Source organism: Pseudorca crassidens, chromosome 8, assembly GCF_039906515.1.
Source record: "Pseudorca crassidens isolate mPseCra1 chromosome 8, mPseCra1.hap1, whole genome shotgun sequence".
Taxonomy (NCBI): Eukaryota; Metazoa; Chordata; class Mammalia; order Artiodactyla; family Delphinidae; genus Pseudorca; species Pseudorca crassidens.
In genome coordinates, this window is record NC_090303.1 from 66,775,569 (window position 1) to 66,794,679 (window position 19,111).

The window sequence follows — 19,111 nt, forward strand, 5'->3', positions numbered from 1 at the left end:
CATAGTGTTAGTCAGTGATAACGAGAGAAAGTTTGCTGAAGGGTTTTTGGGTCTACGGCCATACCACCCTAATGCGCCCTACTTCGTCTGAGGGCTTTTGGAAACATTTTCACACACCTAAAAGAGACTCACTGGAAGAGAAAGCCTCTTGTTCACCTGGACCTTGTGATGGTAGCCGCCATTTTGTTACCAGCAATGAGGACAAATTTGGTACACTAAGAATGGCAGAACCAAAAGATGGAAAGAACTTGGGTCCTTGGTGACACCACTGAACAGATAACCCCAGAACCTACTCAACTGTGAAATTGTGACACTCAATAAATGTTCTTCTTACATTGACCATTTTGAGTTGGGATTTTGATTACTTGAAGCTGAAAGCCTTCTAACGGACTCCCAGCTGATTATTATTAGGTCAGGGCTAGAGTAAGGTAAGCTCGTCCCTGGTCCTGGTACTGCACATTATCATACTTGCAAGTTCTTGTCACGCCCAGAAAATGTAATCCAATTTTAGAATTTTATGCCCAGGACTGGAACATTCCTTTTTGTCATTAAAATTCTTCTATTGGTTCCCACTGCCTGGTGAAATCCAAACTCCTCTGCACCGCAAATCCTTCTATCTTGACTCTTGCCTCTTCTTCCAGCATCTCCTCCATTTTCCTGTTCCCTTGAGCCTTCTGCTTTAGCCACACTAAAGTACCATCCCTCAGTATATGCAGGGGATTGGTTCCAGGACTGGCTGAATCCGAAGACGCAGAACACGGAGATACGAAGGGTGGACTGTAGAATTCTCTGAACCTCTGGGTTACTTTCACCTACAGTTCTCCCTGCCCAGAATTTTCAACAGCTGCTGCCCACCATACACACACAAGGGCCTGCCTGGTTATTCTTCTCTTCATCTTTGTGACTCCACACACTCAAATATCTCTTCTTGGAACATGTCACATCGCTTCCTAAGCCCACCTGGCTCCCCATGAACAAAAAAACCTGAACACTGCCTCTTAGTGACATTAACATAATTTAAATGTAACTTACAAATAGTAAGATGTTTTATAATTATTTGTTTATGTGAAAGACTCTCCAGTCAGCATGTGAACTGCCTGAGGATGGAGTGTGTGTTCTAAGTCCTTGTCATCAGGGATTAGATCCTGACTCATAGAGGAGAAGTCCTAGTTTTTTTGTTTTTTTGTTTTTTTCGCGGTACACGGGCCTCTCACTGTTGTGGCCTCTCCCGTTGCGGAGCACCGGCTCTGGACGCGCAGGCTCAGCGGCCATGGCTCATGGGCCCAGCCGCTCCGCGGCATGTGGGATCCTCCCGGACCGGGGCACGAACCTGTGTCCCCTGCATGGGCAGGCGGACTCTCAACCACTGCGCCACCAGGGAAGCCCGAGTCCTAGTTATTAAATGAATGAGTGAGAGACAAAAAGAAATATCCTAGTTCTGACTATAACTGGAATGTAACTGAATGAGGTGTTACATACTCAAAAGATAAGTAATTAACTTATTTATATCAGAAATCAAGTTTTCATTACCTCCCTCAATGATTTATTATTGCTTTGGAGACAGTACTACAATAACAAAAACAACAGTAACATTTTTAGCTCCTATTAGGAGCAGGGTTTCTTCATGAGGACTTCATAGCTGTAACGAGTCTATCGATTTATCTGTATTACGCCTCCCTTCTTCGGTAAGGAAACCGCTTCCTGCTTTCCCCGACCCTCACCCACCCCACACTCACAAGCATACCTCTTCTTTTATTTTTGGTTTTTTTTTTTTTTGCGGTATGCGGGCCTCTCACTGTTGCGGCCTCTCCCGTTGCGGATCACAGGCTCCAGATGCGCAGGCTCAGCAGCCATGGCTCACGGGCCCAGCCGCTCTGTGGCATGTGGGATCTTCCCGGACCGGGGCACGAACCCGTGTCCCCTGCATCGGCAGGCGGACTCTCAACCACTGCGCCACCAGGGAAGCCCCATACCTCTTCTTTTGAAAACTTGTTCCTCTACTTACTCTTGTTCTTCTAAGTGGGGCTGACAATTCTACAACACAGGACATGGGGATATGCGACTACATCCAGGTCAACAGAATTCTTCTTTGTGATTTTTAAAATTGAAACTAAGAACACAAGTGCCTTGCTCTCAAACGAGCCTCATGAAGAAAGCAGGTTAAAAGAAAAAATTTAGTCATAATATAGAGAGTGAAGAAACAAGGGACGCTGTTCCAGGTCCTGGTTCCAGCTGTCACTTAAACCAGGGCACTCTCCCTCCCTCGCTTAACCTGCAGTTTCTTTCTAGAAAGTAAGATCCTACCACTTGCCAAAAAACTATCCCTCTTCCAACTAAAGCAACATCCATTATCTCATTTAACCCTCTCAGTAAATATGTGCGGCAGATATTATCTTTATTTTATGGATAAGGAACCAGAAGCTCAGAACAGAGAAGAAGCATGCCCAAGGCATCTGATTAACAGCTGAGCTGTGATTCAAATGGGTCATTCAGATGCCAAAATGCAAGCACTCGACTTTCGTGCCTCTTTCTGCACCCTTCTTTGGGCAACCTGAACGCCAGTTTGAGCTCAATGACCCTAGACAATATGCAGTAAGTACAAGTCTTCTCTTCATTAATAAACATAGATGCTATTGATCTTGATTAACTCCTGGGGTTGTTATAGACTTCAATTAAATAACCTTGATAAAGTGCTCTGAGTACATAAGTAGGCATTGTTTTTCAGACCACACTATTAAACATCTGCATCTTACAATGCCAATAATTGCGAAGCAGAAACAGCACTTTTTAAAAAGTAATCTAAAAAGAAAAAATCTGTGCATAAACATTTGGTGTTAGTAATTTAACTGAACATTATATGTTTGCTTTAGACACCAAAATATAATAGGTATTTCAGAAGTGGGTTTCCTCAAAAGACCTTAAGTTAAATCAAAAGACAAAACATTTCTAGAAAATTGAATCTTTCCACTTTTGTAGAAAAATCAGTTAGAATTTTAGTTGGGTACTTCTTTGGTCTCAGTACTTCCTTACAGATGTAATGTGACCATGATGTTCTAGGTCAATTATTAACATGAACCTGAGAAAAACCATGAATTTAGGAATTGAGAAAAGCAAACACACACAAACCAAAGGAAGATGGATCTGTGTGTGAACCTAATTTTCCTCAGAAGAAAAACAGATATCTCCTCCAACATAAGGGTTCGCTCAGATTCACTTTTCCTATTAGTAACTTATTTAATATGGCAATGAACAAAAGGCAATCCATTAAAAAGCAACTTTCCTCTTACTACAGGGTGTTTTATAATTTGATGTCTAGCACTCAATCAGAATGTAGCAATCCTGGGCTTCCCTGGTGGCGCAATGGTTCAGAGTCTGCCTGCCGATGCAGGGGACACGGGTTCGCGCCCCAGTCCGGGAAGATCCCGCATGCCGCGGAGCAGTTGGGCCCGTGAGCCATGGCCGCTGTGCCTGCGCGTCCGGAGCCTGTGATCCGCAACGGGAGAGGCCACAACAGTGAGAGGCCCGTGTACCGAATAAAAAAAAAAGAATGTAGCAATCCTTTAACATTTTATGAGCAGAAAGCAACTAATTTGGGCATTTCTGAATCTGTAGATTTCAGAAATGTGGGAGTCTTTGGTAGGCCTTGCAAAATGTCAAGAATGGCCTTTGCAGTCAGTAGAGGGCGAACACAGGTCAACCTGAAATCTCAAACTATCAAAATATTGGAAAAAATATGCTTTACAACAGATAATGGGTAGATAGATAGATAGATAATATATAAATATATATATAATATTTATACACACATTTATAACCAATAGGAAAAAATATCAGTCCCACCACATTCTTACACTTTCCCAAATGCAAGACTGACTCTTGGGGCCAGAGACTGTATCTGGTTCATCTTTGCACCTGCAGTGTCCAGTAGAGTCCCTGGTACATTGTAAGTAATCTGTAAATTTTTATTAAACAAATGAATAAATGCATTTGTCATCTTAGATGAAGGAAGCCTGCCATGAGTATGTCAGGTCCCAGCTGTCCAAGCCCAACCTCACTGCAGAGACCAGACCTGACCAGATGCTAAGCAAACTGTGGCAGAATGTTGAAATCCTTCTCTGCAACAGAAGGTTCTCACCTTCTGGAATAATATATAGTGCAAGAACAGCATCTGGGGCACCTCCAGAGATCCCAAAGGTATTTGCTTTCATCCCCACTCTGTTACCTCAGCCCATGCGAATGGGATTCTATCCTGGCTCCTGGCTTGACTACCAGGTCTTGAAAAGTCTGGGAAGGCTGCTCTACACCAGCTAGAGGTCAGCCCCTACTCTGTACCAGTTCCCTCCCCCAAAGCACAGAGTGACGTCCACCTGAGCAGCACTGTCTGCTCAGACTCCTGCCACCAAGGTTCCCATCTGCCCACCAGATGGGGCCCCACTGACAAGGAGGAGAGTCCAGATCAGATCCACGTTTACCTTGCCCACACACAGCCTGAAATTTGGCTATCTTGTCCAAGTTAGTTTCCCTAGGTTGAATACTATCTGTTCCCAGGATACTCCTCTCACGCCTACCACTGCAATTTCAGCCACCAACGTTACTTGTGATACAGACAGAATGAATGCAACTACTCAAATCATCACCTCAAATCCTACCGATCTATTTCTGGGGAAATGTAGGAATATAAGTGCACAGTGAGATTTATGCGTACATTACCCAAGGACACAAAAGTCATAAGTGGCAGAGATGGAACCAAGCTGCCCCTTGTCCCCAGTATTCTCCTTCTAGTTCACCATATCTCTGTTCTGTGCTAACTTTTAACATGTTCGTTAGGCAAAGGAGAAGAGGAGAAAGCTGGGTATGGCAGTCAAAGCACAGAAGAGTATACCTTCTACTGCCATCAGGATGAGAGCTAATAGCCAAAGGAGGCCATTGGGGAAGATGAAAATGAAAGCAGGGTAAGAAAAGGACATTGCAGGGCAATAACCTGGACACAAGAAGTACCAGCCAAGCAGAGCATGATTCTGCTTCTTCTCCAGTTTCTCAAAATCTTGGATGGTCTTGCAGTGCTTTCAAGCAAGCGACTTTCTACAGTTTCCTCCATCAAATTGAAATGAATGCAAAATACGCATGGTTATCAGACTGAGGAATTCAGGAGAATTTGTTTGATTCAGGACTTGAATCCTTCAGCAGAATACACAGTAAGCTACAGAGTGGACATAAATCTCCACAAGTTAGTCGAATGAGGAGTAGGAAGAATAACTCACTTCAAGCACCCAGATAAACTGAAATGTTAACATTGGTGATGATGAGTGAACCCGAGAACAGAAATCTCTCAGGTCAGGCTGCTACTCTTAATGCAAAAATGCCCTAATTTGGGCTCACTAGTAACAAACTTCCATGGCAGTTCAACGTCCACCTCAACTTCTTTCCCCTACACCCCTACATGGGAGGATGATAACATCTTGGTCAAACACCTCAAACTCTTAGCTTCGTCCTTATTAAGTTTTAAATTTTTAAATTTACCTCAGCAGTGTGTGTAGTCAGTTCTATACTGTAAATAAAACATAACCCCCTTCTCAATTTAATCTTTAGATTCTTTCCCATTAATCATTTCAGACCATTATTTTAAGCTCTCAAGCAGGTGACTAAATATTTACGCTTTCACAATAATAGCAAACACTTGACATTTCTCTGGTATAAACAGCCTTCTCTGGTGCCCATGTTATTAAGCCTACAAGGAAAGATTTATCTGTGTGTCAGCTCTATAGCTGGTGGAGGCAATGGAATTTACCCACTATAGGAAGACTCAATGCTGACAATGATTGCAGGCCAGGTTAAATCATATTTGCCTTAACAAGTTAAAGCCAAATTATGCCAGTGAGCAAAAGGCAAGAAAATTATCATGCTCTCTATTTCTAGGTGTCCTCTCCTAAATTTTGTAATCTAAGGAAGAAAAAGAGCAATAAGCATATTTCTGACCACATTTTTCATGATCATCTACCCATTTCCTTCAATAATTCCTTCTTTCATAGAGAAAGCATTCTAAACAAGTAAAATACCGGAAGCAAGAGGATTTCATTAAGGTATGCAATTGTTCTTTACATAAAAAACATGTTTCAGAAAAAAGATTCAGCTTTATTGGAACCAAGATGGTGGAGTAGAAAGATGTGCTCTCACTCCCTCTTGCGAGAACACCAGAATCACAACTAGCCGCTGGACAATCATCGAAAGGAAGACACTGGAACTCACCAAAAAAGATACCCACATCCAAAGACAAAGGAGAAGCCACAGTGAGATGGTAGGAGGGGCGCAATCACAATAAAATCAAATCCCATAACCACTGGGTGGGTGACTCACAGACTGGAGAACACTTATACCACAGAAGTCCACCCACTGGAGTGAAGGTTCTGAGCCCCATGTCAGGCATCCCAACCTGGGGGTCTGGCAACGGGAGGAGGAATTCCTAGAGAATCAGACTTTGAAGGCTAGTGGGATTTGATTGCAGGACTTCGACAGGACTGGGGGAAACAGTGACTCCACTCTTGGAGGGCACACACAAAGTAGTGTGTGCACTGGGACCCAGGGGAAGGAGCAGTGACCCCAGGGGAGACTGATCCAGACCTACCTGCTAGTGTTTGAAGGCCTCCGGCAGAGGTGGGGGGTGGCTGTGGCTCACCGTGAGGACAAGGATACGGGCAGCAGAAGTTCTGGGAAGTACTCCTTGGCGTGAGGCTTCCCAGATCGGCCATTAGCCCCACCAAAGAGCCCAGGTAGGCTCCAATGTTGGGTGCCTCAGGCCAAACAACCAACAGGGAGGGAACTCAGCCCCAACTATCAGCAGACAAGCGGATTAAAGTTTTACTGAGCTCTGCCCACAAGAGCAACAGTCAGCTTTACCCACCACCAGTCCCTCCCATCAGGAAACTTGCACAAGCCTCTTAGATAGCCTCATCCACCAGAGGGCAGAGAGCAAAAGCAAGAAGAACTACAGTCCCGCAGCCTGTGGAACAAAAACCACATTCACAGAAAGATAGAGAAGATGAAAAGGCAGAGGGCTATGTACCAGATGAAGGAACAAGATAAAACCCAAGAAAAACAACTAAATGAAGTGGAGATAGGCAACCTTCCAGAAAAAGAATTCAGAATAATGATAGTGAAGATGATCCAGGACCTCGGAAAAAGAATGGAGGCAGAGATCGAGAAGATGCAAGAAATGTTTAACAAAGACTTAGAAGATTTAAAGAACAAACAAACAGAGATGAACAATACAAACGACAATGAAAGCATGACGATCCAAAACCTATGGAATGCAGCAAAAGCAGTTCTAAGAGGGAAGTTTATAGCTATACAAGCCTACATCAAGAAACAAGAAAAATCTCAATAAACAATCTAACTTTACACTTAAAGGAACTAGAGAAAGAAGAACAAACAAAACCCAAAGTTAGCAGAAGGAAAGAAATCATAAAGATCAGAGCAGAAATAAATGAAATAGAAACAAAGAAAACAATAGCAAAGATCAATAAAACTAAAATCTGGTTCTTTGAGAAGATAAACAAAATTGATAAACCATTAGCCAGACTCATCAAGAAAAAGAGGGAGAGGACTGAAATCAATAAAATTAGAAATGAAAAAGGAGAAGTTACAACAGACACCGCAGAAATACAAGCATCCTAAGACACTACTACAAGCAACTCTATGCCAATAAAATGGACAACCTGGAAGAAATGAACAAATTCTTAGAAAGGTATAACTTTCCAAGACTGAACCAGGAAAAAGCAGAAAATATGAACAGACCAATCACAAGTAATGAAATTGAAACTGTGATTAAAAATCTTCCAACAAACAAAAGTCCAGGACCAGATGGCTTCACAGGTGAATTCTATGAAACATTTAGAGAGGAGTTAACACCCATCCTTCTCAAACTCTTCCAAAAAACTGTGGAGGAAGGAACACTCCCAAACTCATTCTATGAGGCAACCATCACTCTGATACCAAAACAAGACAAAGATACTACAAGAAAAGAAAATTACAGACCAATATCACTGATGAATATAGATGTGAAAATCCTCAACAAAATACTAGTAAACAGAATCCAACAACACATTAAAAGGATTATACACAATGAACAAGTGGGATTTATCCCAGGGATGAAAGGATTCTTCAATATACGCAAGTGAATCAATGTGATACACCATATTAACAAATTGAAGAATAAAAACCATATGATCATCTCAATAGATGCAAAAAAGCTTCTGACAAAATTCAACACCCATTTATGACTTAAACTCTCCAGAAAGTGGGCATACAGGGAACCTACCTCAACATAATAAAGGCCATATATGACCAACCCACAGCCAACATCATTCTCAATGGTGAAAAACTGAAAGCATTTCCTCTAAGATCAGGAAAGGGACAAGGATATCCACTCTCACCACTATTATTCAACATAGTTTTGGAAGTCCTAGCCACGGCAATCAGAAAAGAAAAAGAAATAAAAGGAATACAAATTGAAAAAGAACAGTAAAATTGTCACTGTTTGCAGATGACATGATACTATATATAGAGAATCCTAAAGATGCCACCAGAAAACTACTAGAGCTAATCAATGAATTTGGTAAACTTGCAGGATACAAAATTAAGGCACAGAAATCTCCTGTATTCCTATACACTAATGATGAAAAATCTGAAAGAGAAATTAAGGAAACACTCTCATTTACCATTGCAACAAAATGAATAAAATACCTAGGAATCAACCTACCTAGGGAGACAAAAGACCTGTTTCCGAAAACTATAAGACACTGATGAAAGAAATTAAAGATGATACCAACGGATGGAGAGATATACCATGTTCTTGGATTGGAAGAATCAATATTGTGAAAATGTCTATACTACCCAAAGCAATCTACAGATTCAGTGCAATCCCTATCAAATTACCAATGACATTTTTTACGGAACTAGAACAAAAAATCTTAAAATTTGTATGGAGACACAAAAGACCCTGAATAGCCAAAGAAATCTTGAGGGAATAAACGGAGCTGGAGGAATCAGGCTCCCTGACTTCAGACTACACTACAAAGCTACAGTAATCAAGACAATACGGTACTGGCACAAAAACAGAAACACAGATCAATGGAACAAGATAGAAAGCCCAGAGATAAACCCATGCACCTACGGTCAACTAATCTATGACAAAGGAGGCAAGGATATACAATGGAGAAAAAACAGTCTCTTCAATAAGTGGTGCTGGGAAAACTGGATAGCTACATGTAAAAGAATGAAATTAGAACACTCCCTAAAAGCAAACACAAAAATAAACTCAAAATGGATTCGAGACCTAAATGGAAGACCGGACACTAAAAAACTCTTAGAGGAAAATATAGGAAGAACACTCTTTGACATAAATCACAGCAAGATCTTTTTTGATCCACCTCCTAGAGTAATGGAAATAAAAACAAAAATAAACAAATGGGACCTAATGAACCTGCAAAGCTTTTGCACAGCAAAGGAATCCATAAACAAGATGAAAAGACAAGCTTCAGAAAGGGAGAAAATATTTGCAAATGAATCAACGGACAAAGGATTAATCTCCAAAATATATAAACAGCTCATGCAGCTCCATATAAAAAAAAAAACCCGATCCAAAAATGGGCAGATCTAAATAGACATTTCTCCAAAGAAGACACACAGATGGCCAAGAAGCACATGAAAAGCTGCTCAACATCACTAATTATTAGAGAAATGCAAATCAAAACTACAACAAGGTATCACCTCACACCAGTTAGAATGGGCATCATCAGAAAATCTACAAACAAAAAATGCTGGAGAGAGTGTGGAGAAAAGGGAACCCTCCTGCACTGTTGGTGGGAATGTAAATTGATTCAGCCACTATTGAGAACAGTTTGGAGGTTCCTTAAACAACTAAAAATAGAATTACCATATGATCCGCCACTGGGCATATACCCAGAGAAAACCATAATTCAAGAAGACACATGCACCCCAATGTTCATTGCAGCACTATTTACAATTGCCAGGTCATGGAAGCAACCTAAATGCCCATCGACAGACAAATGGATAAAGAAGATGTGGTACATATATATAATGGAATATTACTCAGCCATAAAAAGGAAAGATATTGGGTCATTTGTTGAGATGTGGATGGATCCAGAGACTGTCATACAGAGTGAAGTAAGTCAGAAAGAGAAAAAATATATCGTATATTAACGCATATATGTGGAACCTAGAAAAATGGTACAGATTAACCGGTTTGCAGCACAGAAATTGAGACACAGATGTAGAGAACAAACGTACGGACACCAAGGGGGGAAAGTGGTGGGGCAGTGGGGGTGGTGGTGTGAAGAATTGTGAGATTGGGATTGACACGTATACACTGATGTGTATAAAACTGATGACTGCGGCTTCCCTGGTGGCACAGTGGTTGAGAGTCCACTTGCCGATGCAGGGGACATGGGTTCACGCCCTGGACTGGGAAGATCCCACATGCCATGGAGCGGCTAGGCCTGTGAGCCATGGCTGCTGAGCCTGCGTGTCCGGAGCCTGTGCTCCGCAACGGGAGAGGCCACAACAGTGAGAGGCCCACATATCGCAAAAAAAAAAAAAAAAAAAAAAAAAATTGATGACTAATAAGAATCTGCTGTATAAAAAAAAAATAAAATAAAATTCAATAAAAAAAGAAAGAAAAGAAAGTGATCTACTGGTAGCATAAAAACTGGAATTTTTAAAAAGGAATCCATAGATCTATTTCCTAAACAGAGAAATATACACTCATTTCTTAATATACATTCTTTTTTATAATATTTGAAATTCAGTCTCAATACCTGCACATTTTTCCATCCCTGTAGATTTTAATAAGATTTATTCCCAGGGCAGACATGAAGAAATACATACACTGGAAACCTGAGCCAAAGAATGTTCGGTCCACGGGGATGCTCCTGCTTAGCTGTCAGCACCTTGGGAACCCTGCATGTAGGTCAGGGCACTACCCTGGAAGCTGGGTCTCTGCCAAGCCTCACACCCTGTGGGAAATATGTGTACTTACGCAGCTCGCCCACTTTCAAGATCTCACACAGCATCTTGGTCAGCTCTATACTACTGCGGCCAAAGGGACATTCATGCTTATCTTCTCGGCTACTGTTCTCAAGCACAATCTGCAAGCAGGAAAGGGAACAGGTCAGAAAGGAAAGTCAGTTTGCAGAAAACATCAGAAATGTTGGCTCTACTATAAAGAGAAACAGATCCACTCCAGACCACCAAACTAGGGCTCTTGGGGGCAGAACAAAGCTGTACTTTAAGTATATTCTCTGTAAAAGGACTGAAAACTCTCATGTTTTCCAAATCTCCTAAAACCATTTTCAACTCTGTAAGAGGATATTTTGCTCATTGGTTTCCACTTATACAGAGGTGCCCATGGAGAGTTTTTAAAAATAGCACAGTAAAGACTTTTTACTTAAGTGACAAAACCACTCTCTTTTTCTCCCGGTCGTATCTTCCCTTTCCTGGGAATAGCAAGTCTCTTTCTATGACTTCAGCTCCTACATTTTTTTCCTTTTCTTAAATATTTTTTTCTATTTATGATAGGATATTGAATATAGTTCTCTGTGCTGTACAGTAGGACCTTGTTGTTTATCCATTCTATATATAGAAGCTTACATCTGCTAACCCCAACCTCCCACTCCATCCCTCCCCCAAACCCCTCCCCCTTGGCAAACACCAGTCTGTTCTCTATGTCTGTGATTCTGTTTCTGTTCCATAGATAAGTTCATTTGTGTCATATTTTAGATTCCACATGTAAGTGATATCATATGGTATTTGCCTTTGTCTTTCTGGCTTACTTCACTTAGTTTGATAATCTCTAGTTGCATCCATGTTGCTGCAAATGGCATTATTTTGTCCTTTTTTAATGGTTCATCTCCTACGTTTAATCACATACTTCCCACAGGAGTTTCCATGTTCTTACAAGATCTCACCCTTGGCACTAGTTGACCGGACCACACCTAAGGGACACGTGACACAAACTGGACCAACCAGAGTCCTTCCCTGAGACTTATCACACAAAAAGGGAAAAACTGGCCCAACTACGCTGACAGTACCCACGAGGTATGAGTGTAGGAACTACCTGAAAGTGAATCTGCAAGAAAAAAAACAAAAAAAGAAAAAAGGAAAGCAAGCCAAAATGCAAGGGAAAACAGAGAGGAGAGGCACTGGTAGCCCTGACAGCGTTTGAGCGGCTGGTCCCACGTGTTCCTGGAGCAAAGCTACTTCCCTAACCTTACGGTTTATTTGCTAAACCCTTCCGCTGAAAATCCTTTGGGCCATCCAATAAATTCTCCTCTTTCCTTAAGCTAGTTTGAGATATTCCTACCATAACTAAGGGAGTCATTCTGCACATGTATTAAACAAAAGTAAAACAAAACAGGAAAACTCTATTTTAAAGTTACTAAACTTCAAAAATAAAGGGGAATTAGCCAATTGTTCTAAAATGCACAAAATTTAAAAACAAAAGTTGCCAATCTTCAAATTCATACGTTGACAAAAGGAATAATCAGCATATCCATCTCTGACACCACCTCCAACTTCCTCAATGGAGTTGTCTGGAATGTCCTCAAAAGCTACACCACCCTGAGTAGGTGCATCCCAGTAGCGTTTACAACAATGTTGTACATCAACTTATGTTGTTTTTCCCCCAGACTATGACCTCTTTGGTGGCAGAAATGATGTTTTATTCATTCAATCTACAGTAGTAAATGAGTACCTATTGTCTACCAGGAAGATGTCTAGGCCTGTAAAGTGGAGAACAAGACCAGGGCTCTGACTTATCAGAGCATCCACTCTAATTGAGGGAAACAGATAAAACAAAAGAGGTAATTACAGTTTATAACAAGTGTCATGAAAAAAAGTAGTTGAGGTGGCAAAGAATAACAGGGAAGACTTGGGGAGGAGAGTGTAGACAACTAGGTGACTATTGGGAATCAAAGGGTGAGAAAGAGCTTGCCATGTCAAGGTCTGGGAGAAAGACTATTTCAGGCAGAGATCAAGGACAGAGCCCCTGAGTTGAGTAAGATGTGTTTTGGACACAACCTCTGTACACTGCCTGGTCTACCATGTGGAGAGGTTTGGAATTGTACAGGGCAGTGTTCAGGTTCCAGGAGCTCAATAACAAAAAAACAACCAACCCAATCCAAAAATGGGCAGAAGACCTAAATAGACATTTCTACACAGAAGACATACAGATGGCCAAGAAGCACATGAAAAGCTGCTCAACATCACTAATTATTAGAGAAATACAAATCAAAACTACAGTGAGGTATCACCTCACACCAGTTAGAATGGGCATCATCAGAAAATCTACAAACAACAAATGCTGGGAAGGTTTGGTGAAAAGGGAACCCTTTGCACTGTTGGTGGGAATGTAAATTGATACAAGCACTATGGAGAACAGTATGGAGTTTCCTTAAAAAACTAAAAATAATTACCATATGACCCAGCAATCGCACTAATGGGCATGTACCCAGAGAAAACCATAATTCAAAAAGACACATGCACCCCAATGTTCATTGCAGCACTGTTTACAATAGCCAGGTCATGGAAGCAACCTAAATGCCCATCAACAGACGAATGGATAAAGATGTGGTACATATATACAATGGAATATTACTCAGCCATAAAAAGGAACGAAATTGGGTCATTTGTAGAGACGTGGATGGACCTAGAGACTGTCATACAGAGTGAAGTAAGTCAGATAGAGAAAAACAAATATCGTATATTAACGCATATATGTGGAATCTAGAAAGATGGTACAGATGAACTGGTTTGCAAGGCAGAAATAGATACTACTGTAAAGAATAAACGTATGGACAGCAAGGGGGGAAGTGGGGGTGGGGTGGTGGTGGTGGGATGAATTAGGAGATTGGGATTGACACACATACACTAATACTTTGACATACATACACTAATATGTATAAAAAAGATAAGAACCTGCTGTATTAAATTAATTAATTAATTAATTAATTAATAATAATAACTAACCTCCCCATACCCTGGGGCCTCTTGCCTTCTGAGATGGCCCACAGTCTGTCTGTGGAGTGTGTTTCTAAATAAATCCACTCCTTACCTATCAATCAATCAATCAATAAATCAATAAAATAAAATAAAGCCAAAGGAGTAGGTTTTCAATACAAATGTGCTCCCATTGTTATCTGCACAAACACTGTAACAATAACACACACATACACACACACATAATTATTGTATGCACTGACAGTACCACACTAACAAATCAACCATTTCCATTTGGGGATGTTCCTCCAGCATTGCACGTATACCTAACCCTAATCACAACCTAAACAGTTCCACTTGCTGAATCACGGCAGCTTTCGAAGTTCATCATTGTTGCTTTATCACCCTTATGATTGTCCAAGAAGTCGATGAGCCATCCCATTTTGCGGGACCTGTCAACTGTCAAGTGTTTGCAGCACATGCTCACATAAATAATTATGCATTGCATATCAGCGTGAACCTAGCCTTTGCTGTCCTTGGGATTTATGATAAAATTCTTCCTTACAGTCTCTTTAGCCAACACGTGTTCTGAGTTGGTTGCTTTTCCTCTGAGAAAGCTGGTCATAAAATCCAACTAAATCCTTTCTCCTGCCAAGCAGGAAGGACCAGCGCTGGAGTCCTTGAAAGCCTCTGCCCCTCTTCATGGTCTCTTTTGGAAATTTGCCTGAACGTGAACAGTTTCATTCGACGGAGCCTGAATCACCCTCTTCTTTTTAGGAGAACCCTTTCTGGCTCTAATCAGGAATTCCAGTTCAGGAAAGCAGGAGGGAAGAACAACTAAGTTCCCATCAATCAGTGAATCTTTCTCTTTGAAAATGTCTGTATCTGAGATTGCCCCATCAAGGAGCAAATCTGAATCTCTTGATGATGGGAAATGAGTGGGGGAAACAGAGCAAGAAGAACATAAAGAAAAGACAGGAGACAGGTAGTCTTCAGCCAGCCCCCAGCTCCCAGCGAGGACATTCCCTGGCATTTCACATTAACAATTCACATTTCATGAGAGCATCAATATTTAATAAGGATGTGATCTGAATACACTGTAGGTGGAATTACTGCAGCCAATAAATGTTCCGAAAACATTTCCAAGGCACTGTTTATTAGCAGGTACTAAATTAAGGAGTAATTTAAGTAACCAATACGTAAATCAGCTTGGAAAAGCCCTTCTCTTTACTCTTTAATGTACCATCCATCTCTAGGGACTACCCTGGTGGCACAGTGGTTAAGAATCCGCCTGCCAATGCAGGGAACACGGGTTCAAGCTCTGGTCCAGGAAGATCCACATGCTGCGGAGCAACTAAGCCCGTGTGCCTCAACTACTGAGCCTGCGCTCTAGAGCCCTCAATCCACAACTACTGAGCTCCTGTGCCGCAACTACTGAAGCCCGTGTGCCTAGAGCCCGTGCTCTGCAACAAGAGAAGCCACCGCAATGGGAATCCCTCGCACCACAATGAACAGTAGCCCCCACTCACCGTCGCAACTAGAGAAAGTCTGCGCGCAGCAACAAAGACCCCAGGCAGCCAAAAATAAGTAAATAAATAAATAAATAATTTAAAAAAGAGTCCTATGAACAAAGATCTGTTTTAAAAAAAAATGTGCCATCCATCTTATTATATTTACCCACCTAAAGAAAAACAGACTCTCCTTCTTGATTGGTTTCTTTAGACAAAGCCGACACAAACCTTTCAAGCTGCCTGTGTGGGCTTTAAGGTCAACACTGTCACAGAAATATTCAGAGAAGACTATGGTTATGAATGTTACTAATAAGATATTACTACAGTGAGAGATCATTCTTAGACTAGACAGTAGTTTTTTTTTTTACTTAATACATACACTAATATATCTATTTTCAATTTCAACATTCTGGTATTAATCATGTTTACGTGAGATATTTTGAGCTCTATCTGGAAATATCAAAGCATATTTTTCATCTGTATTTTTTTCCCTCACTCTTTGGTTTTAAAAGCAAACATGCTGGAACAGAAACCTCGATGGATGGAGTACATATTAAAAACTGCTATTATCACTCATTTTAGAATACTTCATATACCGAAAGTAGTTGAAACTGTCTGCATATTTTATAGAACACTTGATATTTATGCAATATTAACTATAAAAAACATTTTATTAAATACTTCAACTTTACGGAGTATATTTACATATTTTCTATCCACTGATTCCCCAACAAGTCCATAAAATGGATAAGGCAGGTATTATTATTATTCTCTTAAGAAAGTTAAAACAAGAGGAAGAGATGATCTGCTTAGATCATAGCCTAAGTCACTCCTGGAATTCAATTTTTAAGGTCTTCAATTTCCAAATCTCCTCCTTCCCCATTATATTTCACACACTGCCTTCACATATACATTGCTGTGAAACTCAATGGATTTCATGTCTCAAGAGGCTAAGGGAACTTTGATCAATTTCCTCTATCTCACTGAAGTGGGTTTATAAATCCCAGACCCTTCTAGACAAAGGTATAAGGTTCTCTCTTATCTCATTTATCCCTTAAGGGTCAGTAACTATTGCTCAGGGTTAATGACTTTGTGTGGACGGTTCCCACAGGCTTTACTTCCATGCATTTTGAGTTCTTCTTCTCCATTGGTGACAAACTTATCTGGCTTGGGAGTTACCTTTAAGTGCCAAGTACATGGCCAACCACACTCTAGTAGTTGCCTCTTAGCTTCAGCGTCATGTTGCTGACTTATGTTCAGCTGATTGTCCCTGTCACACTTTCCTCCTCTTTCTCTTAAGCTCTCCTCATCTGGGGTGAGTGCAGTCCGTTCTGCTTTCCCTGTAGCCAGCCCTGGACCAAGCCTCAAGGGCTTCTTCCATCTCCTCTCATCTGTGGAGGTTTTTGTTCAGGCTGCTTTGACTCTGATGGTCACATGAAGCTTAATGGTCTCCTCACAGGCCAGCAAGGACAGTATGTGGACCAGGACCGTGTTCTCTCCAAGAGAAGGGATTGTCCGTCTCGCCCCAATTCTGACCCAAAGCTGCTGCGGGAAGCATGTATAACATAGAAAGCCTGGGCCAAACTAGTGTAAGCTTGCATGAGGCACTGCGTCTTTTTGTGAATTGTACACAAATTCCAGAAAGCCCACTTCATAGGACTGTTGTGCATCCTAAATCACAAAACAAAGGCAAAATGCCTAAAGCAGACTTGACAGAGTTGGTGTTTATAATCGCTTTATTGCCCTCCCTCTTCGTATTTCCTTGAGGCCCTTGGCCAACATTTACCAGCAACTAAACGAAAATTATGACTGCAGTGAGACTGGCTCTTTGATGACTGGCCTCTAGGGACAGATAAAAGCAATGCAGAGGCTCTCCCATCATTCTAGCAGGAGAAGCATAAAAACGGTGTCACCACCTACTTACACCAGAAATGCAAGATAGGAAGTCCCATGTGCTCATATTCAAGCAGGAATCTTCCACAGGAATACGGGGTTGTGCAAGTGCAGAGAATGAGCAAGGACACCAAAGAATAAGTCACAGCGTGATAGTTTTGGCAATAAAGTCCCAATACTAAACAGTTACAGCCACCATAGAACACCCGTCCTCGGAGTCTTGTCAACCCCACAAGCTCTATTAAAACTTGTCTGTTGGGCTTCCCTGGTGGCGCAGTGGTTGAGAGTCCGCCTGCCGATGCAGGGGACACGGGTTCATGCCGCGGTCCGGGAAGATCCCACGTGCCGCGGAGCGGCTGGGCGCGTGAGCCACGGCCGCTGAGCCTGCGCGTCCGGAGCCTGTGCTCCGCCACGGGAGAGGCCACAACAGTGAGAGGCCCGCGTACCGCAAAAAAAAAAAAAAAAAAAAAAAGAAATAAAAACCTTTATTTTATCCATGAGCCCCCTCCCTACCCCCAACACAGGGGTACTTTTACATTAGTAACAGAATCAGGGAACACCCCAGAGTGAAGTGTTAGCCCTTAGATCTCATCATCAAGACACAGACATCTTCTAAAGTCAACGGGTAAGGCCACAGTGGGGTCCTCTCACAGAGACTTGCGGGCCAAGAGGGAGCCACCTTCCATGTTCCCTTCGGTATTAATGCTAATGGTGATTGGTCTCAAAAAGCCAGAGGGAAGCTTTAGAAAGAGCACTGAACTGCCTCAAGGGGGTTGCACAAGAGCTTAACCATGATCATGAATTTTGAGCAAGTCCCTAAAATCAAATAAACATGCCAAAGCCTCAATATGATTTTAAGTGGGCAGAGAACAAAGAACATTAAAATTATAGAAACTATGCCAAGCAGGAAGATAAACCAGAAAAAAATCAGAATTCCAGGCTGTTAGTCCACCTGATCCACCACTCCTTCTTCACAGATAAGGACAGTGAGTCCCAAAGTAGAGCTTTAACGGCACAGACAAGAGGGCAGAGAAAGAGAAATCACAGCTAATATTCATCAAGAGCATTTATTTCCCAGGTCTCATTCGAAGTGTTTTCACTCATTATCTCATGTAAGGTACATGCACTACCACATGACAGAAATACTGCACTATCCCACTTTACAGATGGAGAACGTGAAGCAAAAAGATGTTGTATAATTTGCCCAAGGTTCACAAAAATAAACAGACCCAGCTCAGGAACTTAGGTGGCCTAACCCTAGAGCACACATTCCTGTTACTGATTCCTACTGAAACACAGGATACCTACACTTACTGAAAAAGGAGAGGATGAAATAATAATAATAAAGTTTTGATCAGGAAAGTCCTTAACATGGTAGCAGATGACGGGATAATGTGGCTCTGGACAGAGACGATTTTCCTAGATCTACATCTAACAGACTTGGTGACTTAACACATATTCCTTAACGTGAGTTTCCGCCGATAAAAATGGGAACAGGAATACCAACCTACAAAGGGCTGTAAAGATTAAATGAAAATAAAAAATGGAGGTAAAGATCTCTTAGTGCCTGAGACATCTCAAATACTCAATGGGGGAGACGATTGATCTCCTATTGCTATAATAATTACATGAGCTCTTGATTTACAGAAATGTTCTTATAACTCTAGGGCAAAGATGTTGATAAAAACCACACACAA

General features: G+C 41.5%; 1 protein-coding gene across 7 annotated transcripts in view; it reads right to left on the minus strand.

The window, feature by feature from the left end:
- The window catches only part of ELMO1 (engulfment and cell motility 1), a 547,361-nt gene that overhangs the window by 242,578 nt on the left and 285,672 nt on the right, over positions 1-19,111 (minus strand). For all 7 annotated transcript variants that reach the window (XM_067746730.1, XM_067746728.1, XM_067746734.1 and 4 more), the window contains one exon: positions 11,054-11,162. In XM_067746730.1, the coding sequence (XP_067602831.1) occupies positions 11,054-11,162 (109 nt within the window). The remainder of the gene's footprint in view (positions 1-11,053; positions 11,163-19,111) is intronic.